This window comes from Nelumbo lutea, chromosome 1 (genome assembly GCF_056320005.1).
Source record: "Nelumbo lutea isolate HS-2025 chromosome 1, American lotus-T2T, whole genome shotgun sequence".
NCBI lineage: Eukaryota > Viridiplantae > Streptophyta > Magnoliopsida > Proteales > Nelumbonaceae > Nelumbo > Nelumbo lutea.
In genome coordinates this window covers 17408457-17434411 of record NC_142684.1, presented here as the reverse complement: position 1 = coordinate 17434411, position 25955 = coordinate 17408457, and the positions used below count along the sequence as shown (strand labels likewise).

The following is a 25955-nucleotide window of genomic DNA, read 5'->3' as shown; positions in this document are numbered from 1 at the left end:
AAAAATGGGAAAAGTAAGTTATACAGTGTATAGATTTTCTGTAGGCAGATATATATGTACATGAGTCCTACTGATCAAAACATACAAGACCCAAGATTCATATTACTTTGGATACAAGTTTTTGTAGACATATATAGGGAAGAAGAAGAGCTGTAAAACAAAAAGATCAGAACTCCTTATAGATAGAATGATGAATCCACATCCACATATATAAAAGGTAGGAAATTAAAACAAGAGGTGATAAAAGAGAAGCTATAGCATATATAGATTCTTGAAGTAGTGCATATCAGCAGAAAAAGGATGGATTAATTAATTATTAATTGTTGAAAGTGTGATATATAACATCGTCACATTATAGAACAAGCACCAGTAGGGTTTTCATCACTGAAATTGGCACCAAATCTTTCACCAAAGATGGTGGAATGTGCAGGAGGTTGATAGTAGCCACGATCATGACCAGCATACCCATGCTTGTAGTAGTTGTAAGAGGATGAAGCTTGGTGAGAAGCATAGCAAGAAGCACCGCTCTGGTAATAGTTCTGGTTATAATGCAGATTGGTGGAACCTCGGAGCTCTGGGTTGTATGGGAAGGGCCAGAGCTCAGCCCTTCTTCCCGTCTTCCTGACTGCCTTGAGGACCTTCTTCTGGTCCGCCCATCCAGTTACAGTCACCTTCTGCATGCCCATGTCTATGTCCACACCATCCACTCCCTTCAGCTTCTTCAGAGCCTTTCTGATCTTGCACTCACATCCAGCGCAGTCCATGTGCACTCTCATCTCTGTGATCTGAACATCAAAACCAGTTGCTTAATTAGCTTCTTTTATTTCATGTTTTCAGTTTGAAAAGAAACAGTGGTAATTCTGTGGTGGAGCAGAGAACCTAAGGCCGGCCGGCTCTGATGAGAGAGAGAGAGAGAGAGACTCACCGTCATTGTTTTGGTATTGACTATTGAGAAAGCTGCTGTGTATGTAATGAAAATTGTAAAAATGGTGTATGAAGAGAAGCTAAGGCCTCACTTGACTTATATACAATACACGTAATTTGTTAGATGTTAGAGACATGGGCGGCAGTACTTTATTTCGGGTTTGCACCGACCTTTTGCTTCTCGGAGACATGCCGGGTGAAGGGAGCTGAAAGTAAGGCGCATATAAATATGGAGCATGTGCAACTTGGATCTAGGGTTGGGTTTCGGGTTTAGGGCCAACCCTCGGTGCACTACACTACCTTCAAGGACGAGTGCCCACCCATCCGGATCCCGGTACCACCTTCCCTAATATTATTATTATTATTATTATTATTATTATTATTAGCAATAATAACAATAACAACAATAATAATAAGTATTTTCAATATGTCGTTGACTTAGCCGGCTGAATCATTCAAATGATCACCTGATCATAATTTTGAGTCTGGTTATACTAATATCTATAATTGGTTATGATGATGCATGATCTAATGGCTCTCACTTGGCAGGTGATTCGAACGCTGAGCTAGAAGTTTCCTTTGTTGGTGGCTAAGCTAAGTTTGGCCAAGCTAGGTCTATCCGAGCTAGATGGTTCTGCAAGAAAGAGAGAGTTACCGAAGTATCACTTGGAAGTCATGTGTCGTAATGTAATTTAGAGAACCAAATTATCCCTCATCAAATTAAAACCATCTGACCCAAGTGGTTGGACCGTTGACCCATTTAACCCAATAACCAGGTTATATGTTGCACACTAATGTGTATAAAAACTTCTAGATGCTATAATATAAATGGTTCAAGCTTTGGATCGGTTTTTAAATAATAATAATAATAATAATAATAATAATAATAATAATAATAATAATAATAATTATTATTATTATTATTATTATTATTATTATTATTATTATTATTATTATTATTATTATGTGTAAATTCAACCTCTCATACAATATTCTTACCCCTCAGCTACAGGACCTCGTATGGATGCAGCATTGACTATTTTTATGTCATGCTAAATTCAAAAAGCTGAATCAGAGATTCAGGTAGCTAGAGGGTTTGTATGTTGTTTCTGGGTGAAGTCAAAATAATAATGTCCAGCTTCTCTTGTTTGCTTGCATTCTTTCTCTTTTAACTTTCTTCTAATTAGGTCTATCTCATGCACTGTTTGATGATTGACTGGGAAAGGTGTTATAATGTTATTAGTTGAACTTTTTTTTTTCGATAAACATGATTTATACACATGAGAAAGCTCTATCACACACAAAAAGGAAATAAAAAATACAAAAAATATTAGTATAAGTGGAAGGCTGAAGAGTTACTCGTGTAGACAACAAAATATACTAAAGAAAAATAAAAGTGGAAATACTTTCAAAGACTTAATTGATAATAAATTAGTAAATTTCATGGGTAACTAAAACTAAAAATAGCTCAATTTGGATCCAACTAAACAGATTGAACCCTAGATTACTTCAAATTACACACTTAAATTATAATTGCAATATTAAAATCATGATTTGTTATCATTAACCTACCCACTTTCCTTTTAATCCTTTGGTTCCTTTTTATTTTTCATTTCTCTTTCAGCAATAAAACTCAAAACTCTTAGTTTTCTTTTAAAACTTGGAATATGTAGGGTGTTGAGTGAGGTTCTTCCTCCAAAGGGGCCTTGATATAAGGCTTGGAAACTTGGAAAAACACATGATCACATGACTATACTTGGAGAAGCTGCAAATCTTCTCACAATCTGACCTGAAATTGATCAAACTCCATCTCCAAGTACCGTGGGAATTGGATTGCCCACATGATAATGATATTGACAATCTTTTGTTTAACATTCCCGAGTCAATGGATTGTCCTACAAATTTACATTGACAAAGGGTAGCGTTTGGGTCGGGTTGTTCTTCAATCCGAAACATCCCCTTCAGGGTGAGAAGGTGTAGATTGAGATTCTTTCGTCAAAGTTAGCAGAACAATAATGAATGGCCCACATGTGTTTTAGACTTCGGATTGAAATATGTCAACCCAAACCCGGAACTGCTTGGTACTTGCTCGTTGTCGAGTCAAGAATGGATATTCTGAACGTAGAATCCTGTTGAATTATCTTCTGTACATTCATGTTAAATTCATCATGAAGAGATGTTCACAATATGGTTTTAAAAATTGACCCAGAAATGGAATCGTTCTGGCCACTGGGTTTTGGGTCAACGGTTTAACTGTCCGATTCAAATGGATGGTTCATTTTGACAAATTAAAAATAAAAATATGGTCAAAGCCATTAAACGGGTTGATAGATCAAATGCCCAGGTCAACGGGTCTCCAAACAGTGACACACAATGGTCAATAGATTCACACAAATGGGAGCCGCTGGACAGTTCCTACTGGCTCAATTGACAAGGCTTCCGACTGGTTGTAGCAGACTTGAGATCAAATCCCATCGTCACCAAGGTTGGAGGGCTATGGGCTATGGCTACAATGTTTGTGTAGCCCATGAAGCCTTTATACTTTTGCAAAGGCCCGAATAGCCTAATACCAGATTCCAACTTCATGTTCATTTTGTGATATTGTGTCTCAATTGCGCTTTGAAATAAGTATTGATCATTGTTTTACTTCTTTAATTTTTCTATTTTATAAATTCTGTTTTTCTTTGTTTATGTATTTTTGTTTTTTTTCTTCATTTTGTGTGTTTTTTCTATTACTTTTTACATTATGCTGCAATTTCTGTCAATGTTCAAAAAATCAATCTGTATCAACCCATAGATATCATATCAGGAGCACCCCAATACACCCCTACAGAGGGTGTATCAGGGTTTTGACTGGTTCAGGGGGTGGAGGAACCTTAAACCAGCCCCCCTGAACCAGATTTGAAAAAAAAAAAAGTTCAAAGAAAAAAGTAAAAAATAAAATACCCATACACCCCTACCGATGTATCGAGCATATCAATATTTAGAACCTTGATTTCTGTTAGTTTTTATTTTCTGATTTTTTATGTTTTTTGTGAATTCTAACATTTTTCTATATTTTGTATAATTTTTATTAATTATTTTTTGGCTTTTCTTTGTTTTTTCTTTTACAATTCATGTTATATTGTCTCATTTAACGAGTTAAAAGATTAATAAATTGGGTGAGTTGGAATGTTGGATTGGGCTCAGGTTCAGATGGGTTTGGTTTAAACCCAACCCATTTAGTTTTATTTAAATGGCTTTATGAGTGATTAATGGATTGGGTTTAAACTCAACCCAAACCCAAACCCGCCCAATAGTCACCTCTAAGACTACATACACATCAGGAATAGCCCATCTCTCAAACCCATAACTAAGGGTGTAATCGAGCCAAGCCGAATTGAGTATTAGGCTATTCGATCTCCACTCGGATCAGAGTTTGGAGCTCAAAACTTGACTCAAACTTAATCCTATCAACCCTGATGACAATGGAATTTGATCCCAAGTCTCAGCTACAACTAACTCAAGAACCTACCAACTGAGCTAGCAACACATCACATAACCTGTTTGGGTTTCACCTCGTTAGTAAAAGCAGATTCTCCTTTTCCCTGGCCACAAACTCTAAACAGGCTTTTGCCCCCAAAAAAAAAAAACTCCCAACAGGCTTTGGGACAAGGACAACAGAAAACAGTCAAAATTAAGGTATTGAAATTGGGAAAGTTGTGGAGAAGTCCCAAAGGCATTTCATAACCACAATTTTCCCAAATTCAATAGTTTTCTCAGAAACCAAACGCAACCTAAACAGGAATGCATGAAAATTTGATGACTAGGTTTTCACAGTTACAGGAATATAAACTCCAATCCTCTCTTCTTCAATTGGTTTAAAAAAACTGCATAGTTCACCACCGGGTAATCAATCCAACAGTTACGAATGCCATGTGCTTACAAGGGCCTAGATTAAAATGGCATTCTCAAGTCTCAACTCGTTAGGCTGGTCAAATAAGTTTTCTCAAATTGGCCTGGATCAACTTCGTAGTAACTAATCACACTTCAAAGACCAGCAGAGTTGGATACAAAACTCTTTCCCTACGAGTATTTTCTTGTCAATCCCAGATCACTTGGGTATTCTCCTCAGCAGTTTGTACATACCAAATACATTTTTATGTTGCCATAGATATGGAATGAAGAATGACCGGTACATAGGAGGTGAAAACTCCCTATCCAGAAAGGGTAAAGCAGCAACAACCTGAAATTCAATCAATCAGAAAAATCAAGGGAGAGAATATTGAAAACAAATGGCAATCCATTTCAAACAGATCTTACCTCCCATGTTGACAGGTCACTGCCACGAGAAAAGTAAGGCCGGTTTAGTTGCAATTCAACAAGGAAAGTACAGGCATCAACATCTCTGAGCTGCCACATTGAATTCAACCAGAACATATTAGATGGATCACTTACCTAGAGGACTGAAAATACAAAGAAACCATAGAGGTGCAAACCAGACAGGTTTGATCTTGGCAAGGAGTTAGGACCAACTGAACCTGCCCAACCCTAGGAAACTGGACTGTCATCCTATAGCCAAATCCAACACAAACAGTTAAGCCTGAGCCCAGCCTGACCGCATCTAATTTACTAAACCTCAACTTGCAACAAATTGGCTCCGATAGATTAATCAGGCTGGATGGATTGTGTTCATTAGGCCTGGATTTGTGTGACAAAAGGCAAATTTTATTTACATATGCTCAACCCAACATCCAGACATGACTGAGATTGATTTACAAGCACAAGTCAACCTGTATAACTGCTCAGATTTGGATTGAACCAACAATCTTAGAGAGTGAAAGAGAATTAAAACTAGACCAGGGAGGGGATATTTACATATTGCTCATCAGATGCCTTGTTTTTGTTGTTGAAATAATGTGGTGCTGCTGCAGTCCCACCCAAGGTAGAATTGAATGGCAATGGAAGGAGGCCTTGGAACCCATCATCTATCCAACGAACTTCACCCGCATAGTCAGGGATGAAGAAGGATGATGGAAACCGGTGCCATTCACTACCAATGCATACCACAGAACCTGAAAATTAAAGTAAATGGATGAGTAGTATACATATATCGTTCTACATGTATCAACTTTGAATAGAAAAAATAGCTTCAAATACTTAGAACTACCCATGTCTCAATATTGAAACCAACATAACAAACCAGTAACAAAAAACTAGTTCTAACCTATTCCAACATCGTCATGGTGTTCCAAATGCTTGTAGATCTCCAAGGGTGCAGAGTAACCATGAATCAGGGAGAATGTGCGGCTATGAGATGCACACAATATGAGACTAAGAACCAGAGGTCTGAGGGCTTTGGCAATCTGTTTATGCATGAACGGAAGTGCAGATGATTATTAATGTGTCTTCAGTAAAGTTGAAGAAAAATATTATGGGAATATAGGCGAAGCTCACAATAACAATCCAGGAATTGTCATTGGGGTTGTACTTATCCCTGAAAAGATCTGGAAAACTATCAATGACAGCTGCAGCAGCAACACAAATAAGTGGGTATATTGGATAAAGGAACCTGTAGTGCAAATAAATGAATGTTAGAAGTCAATTTACATCTCTCATAACAACAACAAGCCAGACCAACAATCTTGAAATTATTCAAAGAATCATAATCTAGACAGGTACAAGGAAACAACAACTAAATATTTCAACCTCAGCATCCAAGCTTGTCTAATGAGCAGGTTTGAAAATTTAAACTCGGGTTTAACATGGCAAGCCCTTCTCAACCACTCAAAGGATGTGTGTCATGAATGGGCTTAAGCTGTTTAGGTCTAAGATTTGTCTAAGACACTATAGAATTTTTGGTACATGTCCTTCAGTAATTTAGAAATGCAATAATTTTTTAGACTTTTTTATTAAAAAATGGTACCATTAAATCATAGGGAAGTGAACCTCAAAATTCAGCTACCCAAGAACAACCTTTAACCCTAAGGCCCTGTTCGCTTTTCAGAAAGTTACTTACCCAGGTAAGTGCATTTACCCATGTTCTTTTATTTCCCAGGTATCACTTGGGAAAATAAATTTTCCATGGACCCCAAATAAATCTGAAAAAAGAACATGGGTATCTTGGTCAACGGGAAACAAAGTCCCATTGACCAACTCCCCCCACCCCCCCTTCAAAATCCAGAAAACGAACAGGCCCCAAGTTTCTGCTTAGCTTCTATCGTGGCCATATCCACTGCAAAATCGCTGTCAATGCAATACCTTTGTGTCTTAAAATAGCAGGCATAATAAGCAAATAAATCACAGAGATGGAATGTACGAAGGTGCAACCAGCACTTTTGAGTCTCTGACTAGTTGTAGTTACAACTTGTTGCCTGTATTCCTAATACAAATCCCTCCCAGGACCATGCAGACCCCAGTCCAAGACATATTCATTCACTCCCTACCTAGCCAGCATATCTGCTAAGCTGTTTACTGGCCTGGGAATCCATTTGAACAAGTGGTTCATAGTGAATACCAGCCATTTAATTCCCCTTAGTAAATGTCTTAAATATGCTTCTGCAAATCAATCCTAAGATGGAATGTTAAATATTTAACATTCCCAGCATGGAGGATCAACTTTTCAAAGCCAACTTAAATGCAAGTGTCTGAAACAGTATACAAGGAGGTTCTTGAAGGCCAAGACCAACATGGAATGTAGTTCTCATCCAAAGGCCATATCCTTCAGATGCAGCTCAGAGGAAAAGGAATAGGGATTAGAGACAAAAATATAGTTCCCTTAATCACTAAGACAGTAAAGTTGGACTAACATCAACCATTGCAGTCATCTACAAAATGGGAAAACATAGAAGGGAACTCCCAAATCTGACATACCAAAGCAATATAAACCATATGAAGGGGGATATTCACATTTATGATTCTTTTAGTCATAGATATGCACTCAACTTGATCCATTGTTTATTTTTCCTAGGGTTTATTCCCATAATCCCATTTGAATCACTGAAGAACCCATATGATTTGAATCTTGGAGTTCAAATTAGCCCTTGTCATCCCTAGCCCCACTGTTAGGGGTAGGTGGGGTAACCTGGTGTTGAAGCCATCGGTAACCGGCATACCGGATACATTGTTTTTTTAATAAGGTAAAGTATTTAATTATATTAATATGCAAAAAGCGAGTACATCAGCCCATGTACAAGGAGAACCTGTACATTGGGAATATACAAAAAGAAACATAGAAGGGTCGTCCAAAGAAATCTCCAACTTCCAAATTATAACTTTTTTGGGTATTTGGTGATACTCACCTTTAATACCCCCCCCTTCCCCGACATTGGTGGCTGTGGGAATCGAATCTGTGTCTATGCTGAAACAATCCAGCTAACACACTAACTGAGTCACTCCTCAGTTGGTTAGAACTAAATTGGACACCATGAAAAATTCTCTGTACACCAAATCAAGAACATAGCAAACCTATTAGATTTCTCTTTATTTCCTCCACATCAGTATATTTGTTGGCAAAACATATAATGGTTTCTTTCCCTCCAGATTGACCAAATGATAGCTGACAGGAGTGTATTCAATTATAATTTATGCCTTCTGTTCAAACCCTTAATTCTCCAACCTTGCAGAAGCTGTGTTACTGATTCAGGAAAGCAGAAGTGTGCACCAAAGAAAGAAATTACCATTACCCACAACTGGTGTGAGAATTTGCAATGAACGAAAAGGAGATTTGAGGACTCTGGGACTTCATATCAAGTGCAGCAGTGCAGTCCATATCAAGTGCGCTATTTTTGAGGGGATATGTGAACACCAGATTCTGGCTCAAGGGAAAGCATTTTCCTGCATGGAGGAGAGGTTGCAAATAGAAAGGACTGAACTGAAAACTTGCAATCTCTCCTCCATGCAGGAAAATGCTTTCCCTTGAAAAACTTGCCTTATCTCTCCCAAGACCAAATTCTTTCATCCATCATTTCAGTATTAGGTTTTATGCCTGAATAACATTCAACAAATCAGCCATTGGGCTAACTTATGAATCATTTAGATTTCTTCTAAAGGTTGAGCCCAAATTATCTTACCATTCTTTTTTTTTTTTTTTTATCAATAACAGAGATTTCATTAATTGATTAAGTGATAAAAAAAAGATTCAACTGGAGCTAAAGTAACTTAACTACTTACAAATGCCACTAAAGCCAAAAATACAGAAAAAATTACAGTTGAGCCCAAAAAACATAGCTCCTATTCACCCTTGTCTAGCTAACCCATCTGCAAAGGAGTTTGCACTTCTCTTTATCCAAGTGCATCGAACATCCATCTTTTTTTTTTTGATAATTGAACATCCATATCTTTTGTCAACCAGTTGTATTTCCTCTTTTCATTGCTGTAGCTCCATAGTCTTGAATTTTCTTCTTTTAACCAATTCACTACAGTTTCAAAGTCTCCTTCTAAGATCAGCTTGTTTATGTTCAAGTCCTTAGCCCTTTGAATCCCTTCCACGGCTGCTAAAATCTCAGCCCTCAATGAGTCCTCTATTCCAATTGGGCCAGAAAACATAGCCATCACAATCCCTCTTTCGTCCCTCAAGACTCCCCCTATTCCGGAGGGCCCAGGATTGCCCATGCTGCTGCCATCAAAGTTCAGTTTGGTAAAGCCAATAGGTGGAGGGGTCCAAACAGAATTTGAGACCCTCTTGGCTGGGGCTGAATCTGCAATTTCCTTCCAATTCCTAGCAAATCATCAACTGAGAAAAAGTCCATAAATAAGTCCAATGTTTTCAGCCAATGAACTACCCTTGCATGAATCACTGTTATCACTGCTTCTGTACTTCTTTCCCTTTCTAAGAAGATTCTCAAGTTTCTCTCTTCCCAAATAGACCAACACACGTGACCCTAACACATCTCCACATAATCTTTGCTCTTTTAGTTGGCCAACTAGGAGAGGAAGTAAACAAGCTTTGCACATCCCTTGGAAGTTCCACCTACACCCAAATAAAGAAGTAAACCATTCCCAAATATAGTTTGCAAATTGACAAGAAATTAGTAAGTGAAACCCAGACTCACCAACGGCTTTACAGAGGACACACCAACGGGGAAATAGACATCTATTGGGCCTTTTTCTTTGAAGATCTCCTATGTTAGCTCTTTCCAGGAAGGCTTCCCAACAGAAACTTCCCACCTTCGAAGGAATAGGTTGAGACCACACCTCCTTAACAAGAAAGGACAGACCAAAGGAACAGCTGATTGTGTTAAGGCTTGAAAAAAGGAAGCACAAGAGAAGGTACCAGAAGGAGAGAGGGTCCAAATTCTGTTGGTTCCAAGAACACTCCCTCAAGGATGGAAAGGAGTGATAAGGTACTATCCAATTCTGTCTCTGATTTCTCTTCTTAGTCCCAAATTCTAACCAAACCCCGAAGAGGACTCAGAAGGTACAAGGAAAGTAGAAATTGGTTCATCCTTGAAAGTAGAGATGTCAAATAAAGTTGGGAACTGATCCTCTAAAGGAGAATCCCCAACCGAAACTTGTTCCCGAAATTTAATAAGGTGGGCAGAGTGCAAATCATACCTGATCCAGGGAAGAAAAAGAGGCAAAATAGCTTGGATTGCTTTCCAAGGAGACACCTTGTGGTCCTTGCCAGAATACCGGAGTCCTATCCATTTTCTGCAAGTCCATGAATACTATTCACTATCTTAGCCCACAACTTTTCTTTTTTCAGAGAGAATATCCACAACCATTTCCCTAATAAGGCTAAATTCCTCTTCCTTATATTCCCTACACCTAGGCCTCCTTCCTTCTTACTTCTACATGCCACCTCCCACCCCACCCTATGGTCCTTTTTCTCCTCCCCTGGTTCACAAATAAAGTCCCTCATTAGTTTTTCTAGCTTACTAGCCACCCTTGTCGGAATCTTAAACACCGACAAAAAATACACAGGCAAGTTGGCTAAGACAGACCTAATTAAGGTGATTCTCCCTCCAAGTGATAAATAATTTTTCTTCTAAGAGGCTAGTCTCTTCTCAAATCTTTCCACTATTGGATTCCTGAATCCTTCTCTCCGAGGATTATCACTCAAAGGCAAGCCAAGGTAACTTAAGGGCCAATTGGACACGGCACACTCCATGATCTCCTCTTCCCCTAAACTAAGCCCTACAATACAACTTTTCTCAAAATTTACTTTAAGATTTGACATTTGCTCAAAAATCGGTATAATGATTTTCAAAGTCCTAATCCAATTCAAGTCTCCACCTTCACAAAAGAGAATCTTATCGTCTGCAAATTGTAAATGAGAAAGAGGCCATTGTAAAACCATCTGGGCCTGAAGCCTTTGATCTGTCCATAGAAAGAACAGCCTCTCTCACCTCTTCCAATTCAGACCTCCTCTCCAGCCAAACCCTATCTTCTACATTCAAGGAAGGCCAATCCAACCCCTCGACCCAAGCTCCATTATTTAAAGGTCTTCTGAAAATTGATCTGAAGTGTTCTGCAAAGGCTCCAGCAATCTCATTGTGATTGGACAAATTATCTTATCATTCATCTGATCATAGTACTCCTCAACCACAGGATCTTTATTTTAGGCTACATCAAAGAGAGGGCAATCTTTCTTGTAGAGTAAAATCCCCATACCATTATTGCCTTCGCCTACCCTGTAACTGATTCCTTTCAGAAAATCAGGGAGGACCTTTGGAATACAGCTCCATACCACACAACCCATTGGGGAGATGGCAGGACCTTTAGAATATTGTGAGCAGTATTACATAAGAATTTAGTTCTTTTCTTTCTTGTTTTTTTATTTGGAGGGGGTTGTTAAGAGCCTAGTTTAGTTTTACATCTAGAATAATCCAGTTCCAATGCTAATTTTGATCCCTAACTCACAGTGTCATACCTAACTTTTGACATCATCTTGACTGGCCCTGAAATAAATACTCAAGCTGAAATTGGAACTTCCAAAACCCAAGTGCCTCAATATGCCAAGTCTTTGAAGTCCATGACCTCTTTTCCCCGACTGTATGCCATGGACTAATTGTTTCAATTGATTATGACTGTTGATGTCAGCTTAGTTTCACAACACACTGAGAATAAAGCACACAGGAAATGGTCAGATGTGTCCAACTAAGTGCATATATTAACTTGAAGTAAAAGGACAGTTCTCCCTATCTGGGAGGAAAGGAATTTTAAAACAATCCAAGAAAAGGAAAGAAGCATTGATGAAGCAAAGTGCATTTTGACAAGAACAATTCATTGGCTAAAACCTTCAGATCTGTTCAGAGGTTATTCTTTTGAGGATCTCTCGAAAAGTTGGGCAGAGTTGGCCTCCACAGCCCCCAAAAAGAATAGACTACAGATAGAGTGGAAACCTCCTATAGAGGGTGTGGTAAAGCTGAACTTTGATGGCAGCAGTCTAGGCAATCCATGGTCTTCAGGCATAGGAGGAACCTTAAGAGATAAGGATAGAAACATCATATCCCTATTCTCAAGAACAGTGGGAGTTGGAGATTCAACAAGGGCTGAGATACTGGCTACGGTGCAAGGAATACATGCTGCAAACCAACTAGGAGTGGAAAATCTGATAGTTGAGGGAGATTCTAAGGTGGTAGTGGGTTGGTTGTTGAGTCTAGAAACAGTTCTATGGGGCTACAGGGATCTCCTTAAGAAAGTTAATTGGCTCACAAGGAATATGTCAGTCACCTATCAGTGGGTCAGCATTTTTCACTTCAAGAAAACCATCAGAATTTGTGTTGAGAAAAAAAATAAAACACAAAATAGTATATTCAAGCTTTGAAAGGATAAGAAAACATAGATGTGCGCATCGGTCTAACCTTTCTTCTTTGTGGGGCTGCAAAGACATAAATGCCAACCAAATGTAAATGGGTGAGACCACAACCAGCAAATCTGGGGCATACTTCTCTCTCTTAATTGGAAGGATCACCAGGAACAATAATGCAAAAACAAAAGAAAAGTTGAAATTGTTAAATCCATTCCTCAAATAAAAAAGTGGTCCTTCAGTCCCATACAAATGGCTCCCACCGCCTCCCAAGACATTGTATACCAGTAGGTTGAGGACGGATGATGTCCATCTTTTGTAGTAGCAATAATCAATTAAAACTGAGAGTGCCTGGAACAAATCAAAAAATTTTAAATTGTTAAAGCCCAATAACATTAAGAATTAAATTGTCTTTGATGCCCCCTCAAACACACGCACACACAACAACAATAACAAAAATAAAATTTTACATCAGGCACAAGATATGCACTCTAGAAGAGATAGCTTTCTAATCAACTTACAAGAAGAGCAACAGTGGTTGCTACACCAGAAAGAAATACTTGTTTGAATTTTTTCACTAAAGAGTAGCATGTAATTGGCAGAACAGCCAATATTGAGAATGGCCAGCCAAGGATCACCCCAGCAGCTGCAACTGAAACTGCCATGGCAGGTTTTTGAAGAAGAAATAGAGCTGATGAAAGAGTGACGGCGTACATAGAGAATGAACTTGGCAAAAAACCTAGCAAGTGTAGTCAAACACTAAGCATCAGAGAAATGTAAGTAAGAGAGAGTGAGAGAGATCTATACAAGTAAAAAAAACATTACAAAAAATTGATTCTTTCCAATAATAGAACAATTAAAAGGAGTCAGCCCCAATACCATTGTCTTAAAAGCACAAGGGACAATTTGCACCCGAGACACAGGGCACAAGGCGAGGCATGCACCTTTTCAAAGCAAGGTGCAAAAATGCAAAAAATTAAAAAACAAATGCAAAAAAAAAATTAAAAGAGATAAAAATATTACATAATATTAATTAAAAATATAAACTTAAATTTTAAAATAAATGTTTTAGGAAGACCTATTGTCTAAAATTAAAGTGCATAAACCTAACATGCAAAACATACTCAGATCAAATTTAAAAATAAAATCAAACATATAAAACATATTCAAGCATGTAAAACCCTCAACCTCTTTTTTTTCCAATTGCATTACTTCAAATAGCTAACGTGATGGAAAACATTTTGCATTCCCGATTCTATGAGCCACCTTTGCACCAAGTGGTTAGGGTCTTAAATTTTTAATCCCTACACAAGAAAAAAAGATTTTATAATTTTAATTGCCTTTTGAGAAGATATTTTATTAGGATGAATGAATGAACAACATTACCAAAAAGGAGGCTTGGTCGGGGATCCGAGCACAAAGCCCTTAGCCCAGTTCTAAGTTCAAAAAAGAACAAAAAGCGCAAAAAAAAAAAAAGGTGTATGCCTTGGCTATGGCACAAGGCGAACCAGGTATGTGCCTTTTGAAAGTGTTGTGCCTAGGGCCTAAGTAAGGCGCATACCTTGAAATGCACCTCACCTGTGCGCCTAGGTGCACCCTAGTATTCAATATATTGAACATGTACAAAGCCCCCCCCCAATAGTTCAGTTATATACTAGGCCCATAAACAACCAAGTACCTACTACTCCTTGAGCCTGAAATCCTCAAAGGTGATTCTATTCTAATCATTACAAAAGTTAATAAAGTTTTAGACAACTAAATTCAACTAGTATTACAGAAGTTTCTCAAGGCAAGTACTTTGAGACCTTTGATTGGGCTTAGCTTGGAAAATCAATACCTATCCAAGCCAGCAAATTAATATTACTTACTATCGTATGTTACGGGCACAAGAATATTAATAACAATAATAGTAAGCTTGGTTGTACAAGTATTATTCCAAACAAACAGACAAATAAGGTCAAGACTCAAAAGGCCCTATATTCCTTGTCAGCGAATCTAAGACAACTACAACAAATCCTAGTTGAACCAAGGATAAATGAATTACAATCAAACTGGATTAGGCTTGGCCAGCTCAGATTGATCATTTATTCACAGATCAGAGATTGATTATTCAATCCTCAAATTGAACTTAGATGGCCATTGCATTCTAAATCAATCCATTCAATTGCACCATAACAATGGCCCATTTGAGAGTGTTGAAGCCTTGATTGAGCTGCTTTGGAGAAGACACTAAAAGAAGCTTCAGTGGAATGCCATCTGTAATGTAGCTATTATGGGCTTTCTTGGATTTTCACCAAAAATTGCTTATAGGTTGACTGGGTTACTCTTGTAAACGATATTCGAATATCTGAATTCGAATCTGAGATTTGCCCTAATCAAATCGAATTTGAATGATTCGAATAATTTAAACGGCCAAATTTGAATTTCATCTTCATATCATTTATATCGAATCAAATATGAATACAATGTGATTTGATTTGATATATATTCGATTAGATTATGTATATACACATAAAATATATAAAAGTGTGAATGTAGTGTGAAACTTTTAATGGACTAAAATTACCCTCTATTTCTTTGTTTGATAAAGGGTATGAAAGTCATTTTATTGCAGCTTTAATGCCAACTTTTGATGGCTACTAAAATGCCCATATTTGTCTATTTATTATATCTCTAATTGTAAGGGTTGAAAATGTAACTTCAATTATTACTTTCCACCTCATTCAATCCCATTTCATTAAGTCTTACACTTAAAGGTATTAACTTCCATTTTCTCTTATTAAATCCTATATTTAAGTCATCTTTCACCAACAAATGGTACTAATTAGATCTATGTCAATATTTTTAACAATATAAACCCATATATTTTAAAATTGGCTAAAAAGCAAAAACATTCTTTTATCCAAGTGATGGCTAAGCAATTCAACCATTCAAATCAAATTGATAAACCTATGAAGTCATAGTTAGGTAATAAAATTTTTAAATAGAAATAAATATAGAAAATTACAAAAATGTAAAGAAAATACACATTTATGATACTTTTATTAACCAAATGAAAAAAAAAAGTGTAATAAAAAGAATTATTTTTATTGATAATGAAAATGAAATACATACTTTAGAACTGACCAAAAATGAAATTACTTTACTATTTGGCAAACATCAACAGTTCAACTTTTAGGTCAAATGTATTAACATTTAATGTCATAAATAAATAATAAAAAATAATAATATAAAAATACAAAAATGAAAACAATACATAAATATTGCAAAAAAACATTCAGGCACATGTATAATATTAATTAATTATCATATTAAACAAAAAGTAAGTGTGAAATATCAGAATTATTTTTACAAAGAAATAGAAAAAAATGAACACATCTATAATTATATATTTACACTACTATTAAAAATATAAATAAGATTGCGGAACTTTCTTTTGACTAAAATACTCATTTTTGAATTTAGTCTCTATTTAATTGTGAGGTTTAAATTGTAAATTGAACTACTACTTTTCACCTCATTCAATTTCCGTTATTTAAATCTTACATTTTTGATAAATGAATAGAAAAAAAAAACTAAATAAGATTAAATATTATAAAAAGAAGAATCTAACCAAACAGGTAGACCAGTCAATGTACTTGAAACTTCACAACTCGATCCGATTATCACATAATTAGATGAGTTGTTTATGTAATTAGATTTGGATTTTGCAATATGCATCCAATTAATAATAAAAAGCAAAAGGCATATAATAACAAAAAATAAAAATACGTATTTATAGAAATTTTTGGATACATTATTACTATCATTATCATCATCAGTGTTTTAAAAGGCGTGGAAAACATACGCTTGGAGGCGCTCCCAAAACGCCCTGAGGCGTATGCCAGAGGCACTAACACCTCTGAGGCGTACGCCTCTTGCGCTTTTTTCATGAGGCATGCTAGAGGCGAATGCCTCATGCACATCTTATATAAAAAGACAGAAAAAAAGAAAAAAGAAAAAAAAAAGGAAAGGAAAGGAAAAGAAAGGGAATGGAAAGAAAAAGAAAGAGAGGAAAAAAAGAGAAAAGGAAAGAAAAGATTTTAATTAAAAATAAAGAAAATATGAGATCCCCCCTTCCTCTTCATCCTCATCTTAATCCCCTCCTCTTAAGGAGGCTTACGCCTCCTTGTGTTCGGGAGGCTTACGCCTCTTGCATTATGAACTAACACCTCACGCCTCTAGGTAGTGGAACGCCTCACGTCACGCCTCCGCGTTTTAAAACATTGTCATCATCTAGAATTACCTCATGTATGTATGTATGTATGTATGTATGTATTAATATATTTACAAGATATTAATATATTATTTTATTAAATGACACTAACAGAAGCTATCATGATTACCTTGTAAAGAGTACTGACATAAGCTGACATAAATTAATATATTATTTTATTTTATTAGCTTGTAACTTTTTAATGTTTTGAATACAAAAACTGCCTCCCTCTCACTCTTCCACTTGTAAAGAGTACTGACATAGGCTATCATTACATTTTGAGAAAAGGAACAGTCTCTTCCTTTGACATTTCACCATTTTACATTTTTAACAGAGGACTTTCCCCTCTACTTCGTCTTCGCTCACTGATAAGGTTTTGCTTTGCTTCATTTAGCTATTAATCCCTCCCTCTCTCTCCGCTTCATCTCCCTTGTTTTTCCTATTTCCATCTCTCACCTCTTGTATCTTTCATAAAAAAAAAAAAAAAAAAAAAAGAGTTCAGAGCAAGCACAGAGAAGGGAGAGAGCACCAGGTTTTGTAGAAAAGGGGCTTCACAATGTTCTGACTTCCGACTTTTGAACTACGGTTTCTATCAGCTGCAACCATCCAAGATGTATTTATCTCTCTTATTTGTTCTAGCTTTTAATATTTTTTCTCGTGTCATCGTATTCCAAGTTTTTTGAGGTCCTTGTTTCTTGTTCACAAGTCACAGCATTGGAGGGGTTTCTTTCAATTCTTCCTCAGTCTGATTTCTAGAACTAAGTTTTTAACATTTATACAATCAGTCAAATTCGAATATTCAATTCTTTAATTGAAGTTGAATTCAGTGTGTAGTTTTGAATATCCAACGGACATCAAATCGAATTTGAATCACCTATTCTGTAGTTGGAATTAAATTTGAATATGACTTGATTCAATTCAAAGTCACTCCATTTACAGGCCTAGTCTGGGTGGAGCCCACATTGTAAAGCCTGAAGCTGCTATACGAATGCCCTCCCAAACAGGCACTAAATAGCAAAAATTAACAGAGATCGAGACAGATATCTCTTAGCATAAACAGGAGTGAAGTTGAAACACCTTACTTGTGCTAGCAAAATAACAACCACTGGTCAGGCATAACATTGCAAGTGTATAAGAAGCAAGGCGCTTTCCATATTTCTTAGAAAGAGCAACCACTAAAACAGTCTCTGTGATGGCTGAGATAAGGCCAAGGAAGAGTCTTACCGCATAGAATACTCTAACCTGTAATTTTAGAAAGGAATAATTAATAGAACGTCGAATGCAACTACTTCAGTAACAAAAGAAAAGGGAGCATTTAGTGCCTGAACAGAATAGCCAATTAGTCCTTAAGCTCCTTTTTTGCAATGCAATTTTCATTTGCACTAGTACAAATGCATGAAGAGTGTAAGTTTTCATTCAGTTGTTTTATTGGAAATGATAACTTACATTATATGAAGGATTCCAAAGTACAACTGTCATTCACTTTTTTTATTGGAAACGGTAACTTTCATTCACTTGTTCATCAATGAAGAAGAAGAAGAAAGGAAGCATCTCACCTTTTCCTCACCAAACAACCAGGATGCAGGTCGAGCCACTAACTCATGAAAAAGAATGTATAGATATGACCGAAGGGCAAATTGGGAGCTGCAATGAAGACATATACAAACAGTGTTCAGTAGAAGATGGTATCATTTTTTTGTCAATAACAGAAATTCATATTATTATTAGAAGATGGTATCATGGTATAACAAAGAAATATTCCCTCAGACTTGATCACTTCAAGCATTGGGGCCAATCAACTAATTGTGGAGTGTGGACACCAAATTCCATGAGTATACACCAATATATGAAGGAAAAGTCGATGTCATACCTCAATAAGGAAATTGAAGGATTAGGTAAAAACATAGCAGGTGAAGTGATTGCTATTATAGGACATCATGTGGGTAGGGGAGGTCCTACTCCATGCAATTAGGGATGCAAATGGATTGGATCATGATCCGATCCGATCCGAGATCCGATCCTATATGGTCGAATTCGGATCACCCCTGAACGGATCGGATAATGGGGTCCGATCAGAAATGGGACCAGATTTGGATCCCCTATCCGATCCGAGAAGATCCGATCCAATATATATTATATATTTATAAAATATAAATATATATAATACATATATATGGTATTTATTTATAAATATATTTTTATATTAGATTTTTATAAATTGGTTATATTATTTATTTTTTATAAAAAACATGTATATATATCATGAAAATAATTTGTTTTTACTTTATTTAAATTAGTATATTTTGTTTTTCTTTTAATAATTTATTAATTTTTAAAGAAAACAAGTCAGATCAGATCTTTCGAAGATCCGACTTACCGATAGGATTTGAATTCAAATCGAGTCCTATCAGATCTGACCGGATCAGATTCAACATGAACAGTCAAATGGTAGATGGCCTAGATTGAGACACAACATCCATTCACATTGCTAGGGAGGTCATCCGGAGAAGACCGCTGAACATGCTTTGCCAAAAGAAAGACAAGGAAAAAAAGAACAACTTCCCTTTTTAAAAATTAAATTGGACAAGACAGTTCTTGTCCAACTAGAAAGATCCATTCACATAAAATTCAATTTCAGAAACTACACACAAAATTTGAGGTGGGATTCTGGTGAGGTGAGGCAACCTTATGACTATAGGGTTTGAAGGGGAGTGAAAAAAGCTTACAATAGCTATTGCAAGGGTGTGAAGTTTCTAGTGGGAAATGATCAGAAAATCATGCTCTGAAGGGGTTGTTGGTGTGAAGACAAACCTCTAAAGGCAACCTTATGACTATAGGGTTTGGAGGGGAGTGAAAAAAGCTTACAATAGCTATTGCAAGGGTGTGAAGTTTCTAGTGGGAAATGATCAGAAAATCATGTTCTGAAGGGGTTGTTGGTGTGAAGACAAACCTCTAAAAGATATACTTCCTGCTCTGTTTGAACTAGCAGCTGATAAGGAGGCATGTATAGCTGAATGCTACAAAGCGAAAATGGCATTGTAACATGGAACCCCATATTTAGGAGAAACCTAAATGATTAGGAGGTGACCCCAATGGTAGAGCTGCTACAGAAACTTTAGTTACAACACACAGGTAGTAGTAAATAGAGAAGATAAGAGAATTTGGGCCTGGGAAAATTCTGGGCAATTCTCTGTGAGATCCTTCTACAATGGGTTAACCAGGCAGCTATGCACCTGTGCCATCTAACGTAGTTTTCTCTTTTTTGTCAGGTCAGCCACTCTTGAAAGAATCACTAGAGAAAATCTAATTCAAAGGGGGATGCAGATACCCTACACAAATTCTGCTTTATGCAATAAGGCCTAGAGACAGTCAGCCACTTACTGTTACACTGTAAGTTCTCTTACAGTATTTGGTCAAAAATGATAGGACTTTTTGCAGTCAGGAGTTGCTTCCCTGCCTCAATTGCATATTTCTAAAAAGGGTGGTACTTGAGAGGGCTAAGTAAGCAAGGGAGAGAGTAGTTCAGAACGTAAGAGGAATAAGTTTCCCAGGCACAAGGAGGCTCTTGAAGGCGTGATGTGAGGCATAGTTCAGAGCGCTTCATCAGCATAATGCAACTATGTGAGGTGTTATTTTTTATAGGTTCTGAACTACGCTTCATGCCTCCATCCAATCAAACGCCTCGCATCACAGCTCCACACTTTAAAAATGGTTTAAAACTAAGAATAAATTAGAACCGTAAAAAATAACACCTTGTGTCATGTAATCCACTGTTTTTGGGTAATAAGGAGTTTATTAATGAAATTACTATAGTTACTTGTCAAAAAAAAGGACCATAGTCGTCCTATAAAATACTTTTATATAGTTATTTTTTTTAGATTATAATTACAAAATAGACATTATTAAACAAAAATATCCATTTTTTTGTTTAATCAACACAAAAATCACTAACTGCTTATAAAATAAACTAATTTATTTTTATTATTTTCTTATTTGCTAGGGTTTAATCAACACAAACATCACTAACTGCCATATTGAACCCTCAAAGACTTCAAAATCTGATCCAATAAGTAAGGGAAGAATTTAAAATTTTGCCTTTTTTTTATGAGTAATTTAAAATTTTGTCTGATCAACACATTTCTTCTTCTTCTTCCACCTTTTCTTTTATTCTTTTCCTATAACAAAAATAGGGGTTCAGCCCCTATATTTTTTGAATTTTCTTTTCTTTCTTCTTTTTCTTCCCATGAATATGTTGATTTTCTAAACTTAAACATGAAGTTTATAATTTTCTTATGAAAATTATGGATGGTTATTAAGGAAAGATGGTTATGGAACCTAGGGAACTACCCTAGGATATGTGGTTTTACTTAAAAAAATCCATCGCCTAGGCGGGGGCACCTAGGTGACAAGGCAACAAAGCGCCACCTGTCGCCTAGCCTCGCCTTGGTGCCTTGAAAGCTAGGCGATGGATTTTTTTTAAGTAAAACCACCTTGAAAACTATGATAAGGACTATTTTTATATAAGAAGAATATATGAATGATATGATCATCACACATACACATATGGTAATAAGCCTGGAAATGCTTCCATTGATGGCACTTAACCATTAACACATACCAAAGTCATAGAAGTTGCAGATTTCATTTTTAATACATAGTCACAAGGAAGGGTACATACATGTTGCTCTTAAAGATCCTTGAATGTGTATTAAGAATTCTAAACATAAAATAAAACTTCAAAACTCAAAAGGGTTTAAAAACCCTAACTACAGTAAGCATGATAAATAAAGTACTAGTCACAATAATGTGTCTGTACATGATGCATTGATCTTAAACTCAGTCTTCTGATGATAACCCCACTTCAATTACTGTATGAGGAGAATGCCTGTAACAGGGTCCAAGCATGAAATTTAGGTATGAGACTCAAGAGGTAAGACCTTGAGACTCACACATCTACAATACATTAGAGATGTAGATGTCATGCAATGCCTAAGTCAGGCATTGGATCGACCAGGCCCCACATTCCAGGTTGGCTGGACAAGTCATCAAAGCGCAACTACAGTGAGTACCGAGCAGGTATATGAAACCAAATAACCATTCCAGAGAAAACCTCAGAAAGGAAGATGACATGAAATATTATGTCCCTTCCAATCACAGTCCCTTGAGTTCTCCTAGGATTTTAACTTTATTACTAGTACTATTAAAAGTTATTATTTTTTCTTTTTTCCCCTTAAAATGTTCCAGTAACGACATTAACTTAGTTGAAGCTATTAAAACCAAGCTCTATCATTTTTATGATCCCATAGGACAGAAAACATATTTTTATGATCCCATAGTTCAAGCCAATAGTCTAGGACATTCATTCACGGAGTGAACATAGAAATGAAATTCTTTCTCCAGTAGAACCTTTTAAAAAATAAGAATGACTACTGTTTTCGTAGAGGTTCTGAATTTTACTCCATGAAGTTCCTTCGATCAATATCAATTTCAATTATTGGACCAGACATGATTTGTGTCACCAGCTCCACCTTAAGGTCAAAGCAATCAGTACGAAAAATACTAAAACAAGAATAAACATAACTTAAGATCCCATGAGAACAAAAATTAAAGTTATTTGGCAAACAGATCAAAACATACCTGTATTCCCAAGTTTGAAAGCCAGATTTATAGAGGAGGAAGTGAAGCGGCTCCCAGTAATTGAATACTTCATCACAGTCGTGAATGATGTTGGAGTGGGCGCTCATGTACCTCAGCGTCCCCAACGCAAACAAGGGCAGCATCCAGCCCAACCCTATGTCTTCGTCTTTGGGCTCTGGTTTCTCCGCTTTGTCGAGTTTCGAATATGAAGTGGATGATGAAACAGATGAATCAGAAAAAACAGGGCGTCGCTGCCGCGTCGAGAGGGCCATTGATGCTGTTTCTTTGATCGATTCGATCACCACTTACATATAATCATCAATGCATTTGTTCTCTCGGAGTATCAGAGATAAAAGAAGTTTGAAGCACGGGAGGGGAATAGCTACAAGTAAATTCGCGGTTTAATAAAGGGAGCTCCTTTTGCTTTTTCTTTCTCTCTTTTTTGTTTTGTTTGTTAACTTTGTTTTCTTCATTGTGAGCGGAGATGCGACTGTGTAGAAGTACTTTTGCTTGACAACATGCGTTGTTCGTTTTTCGAGATTCGAGAAATGGGTAGGTCATAGGTGTTTGTCACCGTAATGTTTCACAATCGTTTCTGTTTTCCGAATTATAAATGTTTCCTTTCATTATTTTTTGAAAAATACAAAAAAAATCGTATTTGGTAGAAATGCAAGTTAAATGGGCATTTAAATTGATCTGGATTATTATTATAATATATTTATAATGAAAACTGTATGATATTTCAGAAAATAAGTAAGTTTTTTTAAATTTTAATTCAAGATCACTAAGACGATTTTAGAATCCTCGATTTAACATTAAAAAAACTTCTCCTTTCTCGAATTCCATGATTCCATTTAATAACATCAGAAAAAATGAAACGCTTTGGTGCCAAATACCTATCCATGGACCTGAAAGTTATTTATCCAATTCTCTTTAGAATATTATTTACTAATATTGAAATATAATAAAGTATGGGTATTTCTATGGAACATGCCAATTCACCCGCCCCAGTTGAATGAAAAATGAACAAGGCATCAAAGAAAAAACTAGACTATGATAGAGGTCTTCGGTCTAGCCGTATGGAACAAAATTGAGAATGAATTGGACCTAAATAAACCAGCACAAACCTGGCATAGGTTTAACTCGATAGAAAGAGGTACAAGTCCAACTTGGCCCAAGAAAAGATTTTTCATTTTTGTCTTAAAAAATAATTTTTATTTTAACAAATATTTTTATTTAATATGATCATTATATAACATTAGAAATGTTCCAAAATGTTTTTGGCAAAACTCTATACTTTTTTATCTTTTGTGCTATATCTTTTTCTAAATATTTATTATTCAATTATGACATTATGAATTTCTTTAAAAAGTTGGATCATTGACCCACCATTTAAATAAGAAAATAACTTTGCTTTTGGATTAACTTTAAATTATATATTTCATCTACATTATATACATTTTTTTACTTATCACACTTATTTTTTTTGTTTGACATAATTAATATCTAATTTTTTATATATATTCTTTTGATTACTTGTACTTTTTTATTATTTTTTAAATATTTATTATTTAACTATTATATCATCGATTAGTCTATTTGACACAAACCACTAACCCATGACCCAAAAAGAAAAATAGTTTGATTTCTAGGTTGACATTAAATTTTGTATACGTTTTCATTATTGATAAAATTATATCTTATGTACAATATTTATGTTTGTTCAATATAATGAGTGTATAATATTATATATGTATCCAATACTTTATTTTTTATAAATATATAACATTATATCTTATATATAATATTTTTTTTGTGATACTTTGTATTTTCTATTTTTAAAAATTTTATTATTTGACTATGACATCATTTCATTTTTAGATTGATTTTTATTTTGGCATTCCATTTTCATCATTTACAAAAATACTCCTTACATTTCATACTTATTTTTTATTCAGTATAATGAATATACAATATTAATGACATGCCAAGTTCTTTTTTTTGTATTATATATTTTATTTTTTATTATTTAATTATGACATTATTTATTAACGGATTTGACTCCAAATGGTTGAATTGCTTACCCACCATCGAGAGAGAAGAAAATGGTTTTATTTTCAAAATATTTATTTTTATATTATTAAAATTAATGTTGTGGATTTAATTAGTACAATTTAATGATGAGAAAAATATATCTTATATATATGATTTAATAGAAGAATATACCTTACATATAAGACTTAATGAGAGATAATAGGAAAATGTTTTTACTTCCAATTGGTTTTAAATTTTACATTTCATTTTCATCATTAATAAAAACATTTCTTATTTATAATCAATATTTTCAACTTGTTGTTGACCTGGTCGATTGAACCATTCGAACCATCACTCGACTTTGATTCTAGGTTTGGTTTTGTTGATACTCCCCCTTTTGGTTAAAAACCGCCTAACTTGGGCAGTTCAACCATTGACTCATTCGACCTAGTAACCAAGTCGCAAGTTGCATACTTAATTATGTGCAAACTTTTGGAAACCAAAACTTTGCACTCCGATGTCTGATTGGGGTTATCTTTTTTTTTTTTTTTTTGAGTAACTTTTCAAGATCTATACGTCCCGAGGGCATTATGCACCTTACCTTGCCATTTTTGCAAAAAAAAAACCCTTTTTTGGCCCCAAATTGCAAATTTTAAATTTTTTTATAAATAAAATTTTAAATTGGAATTAAAAAACATAAATAAATGTAACATATTACATATATTATATGTATGGGTGGATTCGAGCCGAATAGTACCAGGCTCAAGCTCGGTTCGAGCCAGAACCTTGAGCTCGAGCTCGGCTTGTTTTATATTTTATAAAAATATTTATTATATTTTTTATAAAAATAAAAATTATATATAAAAAATTATTTTATATTTAAAAATTAAGAATTATAATAAATAATAATTATAATAGTTTTATTATATATATTATATATATTATATATATTATATATATATTATATATATTATATATATTCGAGTCGGCTCGCGAGCCTCACGAGCCAAGCTCGGCTCGTTTATTAATCGAGCCACTGAATTGGGCTCGAGCTCGAGCTTGAGCCTGGTTGAAATCGAGCCGAGTCGAGCTTTTCACGAGCTGAGCTCGAGCAGCTCATGAAAAGCTCAGCTCATTGACACCCTTAATTATATGTAATATATGTATAACATAAATATGATATATGTAAAACATAATTGTACTATTTATTGATGAAATATGTATTTTTACACACACACACATAGTGTTGACATAGAGCGGTTTGACTCATTTGACCTTGACAGTTGAACTGGTGACTTGTGACCCAAATGCAAAAGTGGGTCAGCCTCTGTGTTGCTTTTTAAAACATTGTTTATCATACTTATTATTGTTTAA

The 25955-nt window shown here is 35.5% G+C and overlaps 2 protein-coding genes across 2 annotated transcripts; both read right to left on the bottom strand.

The window, feature by feature from the left end:
- Positions 1–347: 347 nt before the first annotated feature.
- On the bottom strand, positions 348–776 carry LOC148873745 (heavy metal-associated isoprenylated plant protein 28-like). The gene has a single exon (XM_088964064.1). It carries the CDS (start codon positions 774–776, stop codon positions 348–350), a length of 429 nt encoding a protein of 142 aa, XP_088820190.1.
- A 3925-nt stretch (positions 777–4701) lies between these two features.
- EBS3 (Alg9-like mannosyltransferase family) lies at positions 4702–23067 on the bottom strand. The gene is made up of 10 exons (XM_088964063.1): positions 22548–23067; positions 18467–18554; positions 17993–18152; positions 13177–13394; positions 12711–13006; positions 6361–6475; positions 6131–6269; positions 5782–5978; positions 5227–5316; positions 4702–5149 (listed from the first exon to the last, which is right to left on the bottom strand). Exons 1-10 carry the CDS (start codon positions 22817–22819, stop codon positions 5018–5020), a joined length of 1707 nt encoding a protein of 568 aa, XP_088820189.1. The 5' UTR covers positions 22820–23067; the 3' UTR covers positions 4702–5017.
- Between the last annotated feature and the right edge of the window lie 2888 nt (positions 23068–25955).

Coding starts and splice junctions, on each gene's coding strand:
- LOC148873745 (XM_088964064.1), bottom strand. CDS start 776: ATGAGAGTGCACATGGACTGCGCTGGATGTGAGTGCAAGATCAGAAAG.
- EBS3 (XM_088964063.1), bottom strand. CDS start 22,819: ATGGCCCTCTCGACGCGGCAGCGACGCCCTGTTTTTTCTGATTCATCT. Junction 18,555..22,547: donor TTTCAAACTTGGGAATACAG/GTATGTTTTGAT, acceptor TCTTCATTGCAG/CTCCCAATTTGCCCTTCGGT. Junction 6,476..12,710: donor CAGCCCCACAAAGAAGAAAG/GTTAGACCGATG, acceptor TTTGCACTACAG/GTTCCTTTATCCAATATACC.